The sequence below is a fragment of the Ursus americanus genome, chromosome 32, assembly GCF_024610735.1.
Source record: "Ursus americanus isolate L20-20 chromosome 32, mUrsAme1.1.p, whole genome shotgun sequence".
NCBI lineage: Eukaryota > Metazoa > Chordata > Mammalia > Carnivora > Ursidae > Ursus > Ursus americanus.
The window spans coordinates 32,476,319-32,486,293 of NC_142158.1; the positions used below are offsets into that span (position 1 = coordinate 32,476,319).

Sequence of the window (9,975 nt, forward strand, 5' to 3'; positions counted from 1 at the left end):
CATCTCCCCAGCCCATCGTTGCTGCAGGGCAGGGAAGCTGTCGAGAAGAATGGACTGACCAACCCTGTCACCTTAGGGTCTCCCCTTGTGTGAAAATGCCTGCCTCCCCTCCTGACGTTCCAGAGCCGGATGTTTCAACATTTTTAGGAGTTACCTTCGTGGCCCTTTCACTGTCAGTGTGGTCCTGCAGTTGGGTCAGAAAGGACAAGGGTGGTGGGTGACCAGGCCTCCTTTTGCTGCTGGGGCTTGGTACTGCAACACTGCCCACAGAGAGCCCCAGAGAGAGGGAAGTGGCCTTTGTGGTGTGCAACCACAGGGCCTGACGTGGGGCAGTGGCTGGATTACCCACCTCCATCTCCTGCTTCCTAGGTGCCATTGTTAGGTGCCATTGCCTCTTCCCCTGTCTGGACCTATCCCCTCGCCTGCATATGCTCACACACAGCCTTCGTGGAAAGTGCAGTTGAAAATCAAAGCTCGTTGCTGTCTCCTTTCAGATCCCAGACCAGGCTCGAGTTGCTCCTTCTTCCTCAGACCCCAAATCTAAGTTCTTTGAGCTAATCCAGGTAAGTTTGTATCTGGTGAAAATAAAAAGTTCAGAGAGGCCTAACTTTGGATGTGGAAAGTATCGCTGAGATCCCCCAGATGTCTGTCCTCCAGAGGGTTTGTGCAGGCACCTCCTGGGCTCTGACGGGCTAGGCTGAGGCCACCATAGGTGGGAACCTTTGGTGTAGGGTGTTGAATTCCCCACGAGCCCATTGGGTTGCCTGAAGCCTCTTGTCCTGAGATGTGATGTGCTCAGCGTTCCCACTCGCCCAAAGGGTGGGGCTGGCTGTCACTCCCTGGCAAGTTCAGAGTCGCATGAGATTTGCCTGCAGGGAAGACAATGAAGTGTGGGATGATCTCAGGCAGGGGAGCTGGGCAGAGGGCCAAGAGGGGCTGTCAGGGGAGCTCCACAGTGGGGCTGGCCTAGCCCTAGACTCCCTGTTCTGTTTCTGGTGAGCTGGTCCTTGGACTTCTTCTGCCCGGTTTTTCTTCCTACCACCTGATTTCCAGCTTTTCTCTGGGCTTCATTTAAATCTGGCCTGGATCGTGGGCCATCGTGCTGGTTTTGTGGGGTCAGGGACTGGAGAATGTGGTTAAGATGACCTCGAAAGAGTAGCATGTGTACATTTTTTCTAAGTGGGGTGGAGAGGTCACTTAACTGCTCTCAAACCAACTACTGATGAGTCCTCGCCTTCAGTTTTATTGAAGGGGTGGCTTTTATATTCTGGTGACATTTCCTTATGGCTCTGGTAAATTGATCTGTACTCAGGGACTCGGTGTTCTTTCCCTTCCCAGCCTGTCCTAATAGGTCCTAAAGGAACACTCCAAGCAGATGGAATTAGATCCCAGTTAACGCGTGGTTAGGTAGAGCCGGGATGCAGGGGGGCATGTTTCAGAGAGCCAGTTCTTCCTGTCCCTCGCCTCTCCCAGCCTGCCCCCACCCCCATACAGGCACCCTTACTGAGCGCTGTCCATTCCCCCAACCCAGCCGTGTTTTCTCTGACCCGGGGCTGCAGGGCACTGAGATTGACATCTTCAGCTATAAGCCCACGCTGCTCACCTCCAAAACTCTGGAGAAGATCCGCCCAGTGCTTGACTACCGCTGCATGGTGTCTGGCAGCGAGCAGAAGTTCCTCATTGGCCTGGGGGTAAGTCTGCTGCTGGCTTCCCATCTGGCCGTTGGGGTGATGGAACCTTGGTCTCGGTCTGTGGGAGTCTGGACAGCTGCCTGCCACACTTGGTGCGTGTTCTCTTAGCACCAAGGAGCTGGGGCTTTGACCCCAGAGAGGGTGTTTCTTAAAGCTTCACTTCCTTTCTTCCTCTGAGTTGGCCAAGTGCCATTCATTCATTCAGTTTTTCATTAATTCACACATTTGTTTCCCCATCTCTGTGCATTGCTAAAGGGAACACTGCTTCTTTTCTTGTGACGGTAAGCTTCCTAGGCTAGCAGGATGGTCAACAGGCTAATGTGGCTTGAATCCACGCAGCCATTTCTTTGCAACACCATCCCTCCTCATCCTGTCTTGCTCTGGAGCCCTTAGAGTCTAAGATAAGGGAAAGCCTTGGCAATTTTTTCTTTTTTTTTTTGTGAGAGAGCAGGCGTGTGTGTGAGCAAAAGGGGGAGTGGGAGAGGGGGAGAGAGAATCTTAAGCAGGCTCCGCGGCTAGGACTGAGCCCAGTGATCTCTCAGCCCTGAGATCATGACCTGAGCCGAAACTGAGAGTCAGATGCTTAACTGCCTGAGCCACCCAGGCGCCCCAAGCCTTGGCAATTCTGTATCTTAATTGCGTAAAGTCATCATTGCTCTTTCTTTCTACTCTGCCTTGTATCTCTGTGTAACTTTATCTCTCTCCCTCACTTGTGTTCTCTCACACTTGATCTTTTTCTTTTTACTTGCGGTCCCCCTCTCCCCGGCTCACTGGACCCTTCTACAACCTCACCTCAGAGAAATAGACAGCAAGCTTGATCTTTCCTGATGGCTACTCACCGTGGACTTAGGCCTTTTGAATGGTGCCCTGGGCCTGTTCCCTCTCACTAGGACAACCAGATCCCTATCGCTGAAGTATAACTGGCTAATCTCTCCTAGACATTTTCTTCTGACATTTCCCAGCCCCATCAGCTTATAGCTGCCAACAAAAAGCCCATTTGAGAACTGAGCCTCTCACCCCTCGATCTCCATGCCTGCCTGATGGGGCCCTTTCTCTCTGCCCATAGAAGTCCCAGATTTACACATGGGATGGCCGCCAGTCAGACCGCTGGGTCAAGCTGGACCTGAAGACAGAGCTACCCCGGGATACTCTGCTGTCTGTGGAGATCGTCCATGAGCTGAAAGGGGAGGTCAGAGGTGGTTCTGCTCACGTGTTCTGGCCCTGCCAGCTAAGCTGTAGAGCTAAGCTCCCCCTGAGTTAACTGGGTTACATTGTATGGTGCTTGACAGGGCCCAGGGCTGGGGGAAGGCTTTGTAATGATTCCTCCTCCTCGAGTAGTTGCTCTAAACCATGATATGTTCAGGTAGGAAGGACCACAGTCCCCATGTGTGGAAGAGGGGATCTTGGTCGTCTCTGGGCAGTGAGGGCCGTATAGCTGCTGATTTTGCTTTTACCAGGGATCCCTTGAGCTTTGGCCATTACAACCATACAGATGACTTTCAGAACGGTCAGTGGGAACAGTTGACAGGATTGGGATGCTGGGCCCTGGCTGGAGCACCATGGCGGCCGCCTCTCCCTGGGTTCCGGGGGGCTCATCACCCAAAGCCTCAGATCTCTGCCTGCTCAGAAGTCTGGGCCAGTGCGGTGCTGAGAATGAGCTGGGAAGGGGGGCAAGAGAAATATCCTGTGTCTGGAGTCCTTCTCTTGTCTGGCTACAGGTAGAATGGAGGCCAGCATGCCATGGTGGGCAGAATGGGCCCCGGCCAGTGCCTGGCAGGGTGGGCAGTGTACTTGTCCTTCTAGGGGAAGGCCCAGCGGAAAATCAGTGCCATCCACATCCTCGATGTCCTCGTGCTGAACGGCAGCGACGTGCGAGAGCAGCACTTTAACCAGCGGTTTGACCTGGGCCCTGGGGAGGGAGGGAGGGCGGGGTAGGCCAGGGCAGCTCTGGCAGCAGCCTCCGGGGCTTGGCCCCTCACCGAGGCCTCCTTGCCTGAGGATAGCCTTAGTTTCCCTTTCCCATCCATTGGCTGGTTCCAGGGGCAGGGAGAGGAATGAATACCGGCACCGCAGAGTTTGCTAGGGCATGGGCCTTGATGGCCGTAGATTCCAGCACACTCCATTTTGCCACAGCTGTTCAGATCAGAAGTGATGTTTGTGTTAAGGCTGAGCAAGACGATAACCTTATGGAGAGAGGAAGGGTCTCTAAAGAACACGTCTTAAGCATGGGTGGTCCCATTTCAGTCATTTCGTCTGGATCCCTTTTGTTTGTGGATGGATGCCTGATCCGTTGTTGGGAGGGGGGAAGGGGACAAAAAGGAGGGACATCTGACACCACCGTGTTGTGACGTCACTGCTAAGGCGGCTCTTCTGTGTGGTGTGCTGTGGTATCAGTAGTTAGGGGGGAGTGGACACAGACGGTAGAGACCGTAAAGACGATGCTTGAGGTTGCCTGGAGGGGACTGAGCACACCTCGAGGCACCCTTCAGGACCGCCTCCCAGGACGGAGTGGAAGGGGGAATCCAGAGAGCACAGGCCTGCATAACGACGGCAGTGGAGGAGGGCGGGCTGGGCTTCCTGGGGGCGGGAGTGCTGCCTCTCGGAGCAGCGGTGCTGCACACCTGACGTGTTCCCTCATGGCTGGCGTGGAAGAGCCCTGGGGGCGGGGGTGCTGGTGGAGGCGCCTTTGCTTGCCTCTGAGAGCCTCTGTTTGAACTGTAGAATTCAGCTTGCTGAGAAATTTGTGAAAGCTGTTTCCAAGCCCAGTCGGCCTGACATGAATCCCATCAGGTGAGCATATGTTCTCTCCCTTCCAAACCCCGCTCCCCGTCCCCCATTGCTGCTTTGTGGCCAGTGCCGGCTTCCCCATCCTGTGGGGGATGGGAGAACTCAGTAGAGGGGACCAGGCAAGGTTGGCTTCAGAGAGAAGACTACCCTTGGTGAGTGTGAATTGTTTGGGTTGCCAGGACAGGTGTCTCCTTCGCCCCAGTCTCTCCCCAACCTGCCTGTCCCAGTGGGCCAACCTCCAGAGGAGAGATTCACTCCTAGGGGTTAAGGTGTCCCCATTTAAGATGCACGTGCTCACACACCTTGTGAATCGCACGTGCACGCTTGAATATCATTAGCATGTCACCTGGCCTTTTCATTTTTTTCAGGTAAGAGAAGGGTGCTAAGGGAATGGGAGTTTTTGAACATGAAAAAGAGAAAGTTTGTTGTCACGTTAGGTAGTGTGAAAGTTCCAGGCCCCCAAGGGAGGAGAGGAGGATGAGGACAGTCAGGGAGCCAACAGATGGAGAACAGTCTTTCCAGGCTGCTCCCAGGTCAGAGGTTATTACCTTTGGGGCTTCATGTGACTAGAGACTGAGGTGTCGGTTTACCCTTTATGTAAAATCTGTCTGCCAGGTCCTGAGGGCCACCTTCCAGGGACCCTCCCTGTGTTGCTGGTGGTCTGGTTGCTGGGGCCCTGGGGACGTTACCCGGTAGCAGTTCCAAAGATGTATTCAAGGGCCCCCAGAGGTGGAGGAATCCCGCCACCTGTGGTAAAAGGCCTCTTAGAACTGTTTGGAAGTAACTCTGCTACAGGAAGCCCTAAAATCCATGGCAACAGACCTGGGCATGAGTGTTGACCTCGGTGCTTCTCGTGGTGACAGGGAAGATCAATTAGGGTGGGAATGCTGGCGGAGACGGCTTTGTCTGCCTGACCTTGCCCTCTCGCCCTTCTTCCATAACCATAGTTGTGCTCCCCAGTTGCCCTGGGGCAGGCCCAAGGCGGTGTTTGGTAGCTCTGAGCTAGGGGCATGTCTGTGAGGAACAGCGGTGAGCCAGCCTGGGGGGTCCTCATTCTGGTGGGTTGGGGATACAGGGACCCAAAGCAGAGGACAAGGACAGGCACCGCCTCCTACCTCCCAGCTGCTGCCAGATAAGAATGTCTGCCCCCTGAGCCCCCAGGAAGCCTTTGTCCCCTCTCTGTCCCTCTACACACAGGGTGAAGGAGGTGTACAGACTGGAGGAGATGGAGAAGATCTTTGTCAGGTGAGTGACTCTGTCTTAGCTCAGGATTTGAGAGGAGCTGGGGTCGGGGGTGCAGCAGTGTTTTTTGCAGAGCTGGGTTGTGGGGGAGGCAGTGAGTTGGCCCCGCGGGCTGCCTCTGACCCCCCCGCTGCAGCCACGAGCCCCCCGGGGTGCGCTGATGCAGCACCCTGTCGGGGGGGAGCAGGGCGGGTGTGTGTCAGGCAGAAATACGGGCTCACTGACGCCGTAATAGTTACGGTCGTCCCTGTGAGGGGCAGAGCAGCCAGCTGCTTGAAATGCTGTAAATCCCAGCTCCTGGTGCTGACAGAGATTGAGCCTGGAGGGTAGAAGGGGGCAGAGCTGCTTCCTCGTATTCTTGGTGGTGTGCGGGGTGCTCCAGTCTGTGAGTCTTATCCTGGGTTTGTGCCCACCACGGCCAGCCATAGGAGCTGGGCCAGGACTCCATGGTCTCGGGTTAACTCTTTAGTGGCTACTGAGATGCCTTTGGTGGTGGACTGAAGGCCCAGTGGCACCTCTGGTCTCGGATCTTACCCTTACTGGTGTCATCCTGAACCCCGACCGCAACAGCAGCGACAGAGCAGGGCCATCTGTCACGCTCCTGCCTCCGCTGTGTAGTTGAGAGTTTAGAGCCCGAGTCCTACATCCAGCTCTGCACAAACTCCCTTGCTGTGTGGCCTGGAGCAGCTCCTGTCTGCCTCAGTTTCTTATGTCAACATAAGATAAATCCTGAGATAAATCCTGTGGGTGGTGAGGTTTTGATATCAGCCAGAGACTAATGTGAGCGCGCTCGTGCTCGCTCGCTCATGTACGCACTCACACTTCCTGTTGACTCACCTCGGGGAGATCAGGTTAGAGATGAAGATCATCAAGGGCTCCAGCGGCACTCCGAAGCTCAGCTACACAGGGCGGGATGACCGGCACTTTGTGCCCACTGGCCTCTACATCGTCAGGACGGTGAACGGTAGGTGACGGGGGGTCGCTCCCTGCCCTCTTTCCCGCGGCCGGGAGGATGGCCCAGACCCTGACTGAGCCAGAGCCGAAAGCTGCCTGCTAAGGTGCACAGCGGCCAGGCTGGCATTTCTTGGAGGTGTAGTTTGGAGGGGTGGGGACTGCGTTCCCCCCCCCGGCCCCGCCCCCGCCCGGGGACTGGTTTGGGGCTGGGGAGAGAGGAGTGCAGTTGGTCTGTGCACAGATCATGTCCTCATGGCAGGAAAAGGGCCTTCTCAAGGGGGCAGCAGCAGATCCAGAAAGTCAAGCTTGGCCATTTGCATCCTCAGTACCATCCCTTTCTCTTCAGTGCCCTTTAGCTAGCAGAGCCTTTTCTTTGCCAGGGTCCCAGAGTTGTCGCCCTGGTGGCAGGTGGCAGGTTGAGAAGTAATTATCTTAGGTGTCCTCCTTGAGCCTCTTCAGGCTGGTGATCAAGGCTGTATGCTCACAGGCCGTTCTCTGCCTGCTTTTTGGAAGAGGGGACTGGAAGAACAGGAGTGTAGGAAGATACACCCCTATGTTGGTCTGCCCCTGTCCCCCGTGAATAACGTGTGTCCTTTATGACTTTTCCCTCTTCCTTCTGTCAGAGCCGTGGACTATGGGATTCAGCAAAAGCTTCAAGAGGAAGTTCTTCTACAACAAGAAAACCAAGATCTCTACCTTTGATCTCCCTGCAGACTCCATTGCCCCATTTCAGTAAGTGGCCCTCCTCCGTGCCTTTCCCCTCCATAGCTTCAGGTGCTCCTGCCAGGATGCCAGCCCTCTTGGGGCACACCCCAAGTCCTGAGAAAGATGGTGCCCACGCAGGGGCCCTCCTGAGCGTGGGCCGGGCTCCTCCCAAGGGTGGGGATGTGGCCCTCTTCTGGGTAGAGGCTCAGTGAGAGGCGAATGATGCCAGGACCTGCTGTGATGGTTGGGGGTCCTCAGTGGGCAGGGCCTCACCCAGGCAGGGCATCTGCCCCTTGGAGTGGCCACTGCTTACGTTGCTTTCCGGTACTGGCCTGATGGTGGGAACCTACTGAGGGCCTGCAGCCATACCCCTTGGGACTCAAGGTCCTAAAGTCGTCCCTCATTAGGACCCAGTGTCCACTGGCCAGATTGTTAGTCCTAGGTTTTGACAGCAGCCAGCAGCCCTGATGTGCCTGTAGTTAGCCACAGACACTAGTTTCTGTTGCCACACTAATACTGTTTTCTTAAAGCAGCACAGACAGGTAAACCAGGAATATCAGTCACTGTAGGAATCCAGATGGACACAATTAGCAGCAGCAGCTCTTTGTTGGGAAAAGCTGGTTCCGGAAGTGAGGAAGGAGGAACTGGGGCCTACTGGGTACCTTCTGGCTGCCAGAGGAATCAAAGGATGCTCCCCCCGCCCCCGCCCCTTAAGAACCAACCCTCTAAATCACGGTTGCCGGGGCTGGGGTGGTGATCTCTTGGTCCTGCTCCACCTGGGTACAGCCCTCTGACCTCCTTTCTCTTCCTTCTCCCCAGCATCTGCTACTATGGCAGGCTCTTCTGGGAGTGGGGGGATGGCATCCGTGTGCATGACTCCCAGAAGCCCCAGGACCCAGACAAGCTGTCCAAGGAAGATGTCCTCTCGTTCATCCAGACACACAGCGCCTGAGGGCGTGGGGATGCCCACCCCTGCCGAATGACCTGTCGTTCTCTGAGTCAGGGCGCTCTGCCTGGGGCTCAAAGGACTGGTTTTTTTTCCCCTTCAAGGAGAGGGACTGGGGAGCGCAGTCACTGCAGCCTGGCCATTAAGGGGTGGGTGGTCTCCTCTCCATTCTCCCTGAAGAACTCAGTCAGGGGCCTTCAGAGGACTCTAACGTTCCTTCTGGGACACCTCTTGAACTTCCCTCCCCGGAGACCTGCCTGCCAGGGCTCAGCCTTAGGCTGCTGCTCCCGCAGTGGGTTTGAGGTCAGGCCCAGGGAACGTGCGGCCGGCGGAGGACTTGTCAGAGAACAGCAGGGCCTTGGCTCTGCCATTCTCTCTTGTATCCTGTAGACTCACTTTTCTGAGTTCCGTGCACTGCCCTGAGGGTGGCCATGCTCCTGCTCTGCCCAGCTTTTTATTGGGCCAACCCTAAGTGGGTGTAGGCCAGGGGCAGCTGCTCTACAAATCGAGGTTTTGTTTCTTTGAACTTGCTCTGTTTTGATGCCAAGTCGGAGAAGATTTTGTCTCCTCCCCTGACCCCTGACCTGGTCTTCCCTGCAGTTCTCAGCCGGACCTCTGACAGTCCCGCAGGCCGGGAAGGGAGGCATGTGGGCCACACATCCCTGACGCTGTGTCTCGACACAGGTAGTGTCTTGGCAGGGGGTGTGACTGCCTCCTGGGGTTGTGAGCCTTCCTGGGCCCCATCCCCTTTTGATCTGAACCTGGGCAGCTCTAGAAGAGGAAGCAGCCTTGCAGACCTGCCTTTTTCTATGCCCCAGAGTAGTGGCCCCCTGGCAACACGGGGTATCTCTGGGGTTGGGTCACACCTGGCCCTTTGGCAATCATGGCACCCCCATTTGCCACAGCCACCTTGCAAACCCCTCCCTTCGTTTTTCTTGCCCAATAGGAAGTACAGTCACTTTTGTTTGTCCTTTTGTGGTCACTCCATTTCCTCTGTCGTGGCAGAGGGGGAAGAGGGGAAGCTGGGCAGTAGCTTTGGGTGGGGGAGGGCACCTGTGGTTGTTTTTAATGGGAAATACCTCTCAGAGATGCTCCTATGGGCTCCCTAGGGCCCCATCCCAGTGCTGGGCTGGTTTCCATGGAGATAGGGCACTGAGACTCCCTGTGAGGTCGGAACTGTACCTGGGGGGAGGGTCTCCAGCCAGCATCCAGCCCCTCCCTCCCCCTAGGTTGGCGGCAGCACCGCTGAGAAAGCTGTATTTCCACCCAGTTCTGGGTATATCGGTGTGTCTTGCAGAATCTTGGATCATTAAAGATAAACATATTTTTAATGCCTGTGTGGCTCTGTGCTGGGGCTATTGGCTGTTTGTCCTTGGTGCTGTGTGGTCTGGGATTGGCTTGGATGAAACTGCTTGGGCTGGAGAAGGGGGGAAGCTCTGCTTAGGAAGAGGGGGAAAAGCAGATTGGTTTACTCAGAGCCTGTGTAAGTTCCTGGGCCCCACAGGCCCTGCTGCTTGCTTCTGGAGAGGGGCCCAGGAAGAGCCCAAGAAATTATGCAGCTCCTGTTGGAAGCAGGGACTGGAGAATGAATGAACCTACAGCCCAGCGGGACAGGGAGGCACCTTCCCCCCTTCACATAAATCTCACAGC

The 9,975-nt window shown here is 55.7% G+C and overlaps 1 protein-coding gene across 7 annotated transcripts in view; it reads left to right on the forward strand.

Moving 5' to 3' along the window:
• Nucleotides 1–9,975, forward strand: part of CMTR1 (cap methyltransferase 1) — a 61,522-nt gene that overhangs the window by 39,044 nt on the left and 12,503 nt on the right. For 5 of the 7 annotated variants that reach the window (XR_015722661.1, XR_015722663.1, XR_015722662.1 and 2 more), the window contains exons 16-23: nucleotides 495–563; nucleotides 1,560–1,691; nucleotides 2,758–2,880; nucleotides 3,495–3,586; nucleotides 4,413–4,481; nucleotides 5,676–5,723; nucleotides 6,572–6,684; nucleotides 7,298–7,406. Coding sequence is in view for 2 of the 7 variants with exons in the window: in XM_045786321.2 (XP_045642277.1) it covers nucleotides 495–563; nucleotides 1,560–1,691; nucleotides 2,758–2,880; nucleotides 3,495–3,586; nucleotides 4,413–4,481; nucleotides 5,676–5,723; nucleotides 6,572–6,684; nucleotides 7,298–7,406; nucleotides 8,199–8,331 (888 nt within the window). In the remaining 5 variants the exon portion in view is untranslated. Of the gene's footprint in view, nucleotides 1–494; nucleotides 564–1,559; nucleotides 1,692–2,757; nucleotides 2,881–3,494; nucleotides 3,587–4,412; nucleotides 4,482–5,675; nucleotides 5,724–6,571; nucleotides 6,685–7,297; nucleotides 7,407–8,198; nucleotides 9,657–9,975 lie in introns of those variants that run through there. The other 2 variants (XM_045786321.2, XM_087858205.1) reach the window with 1 other exon arrangement.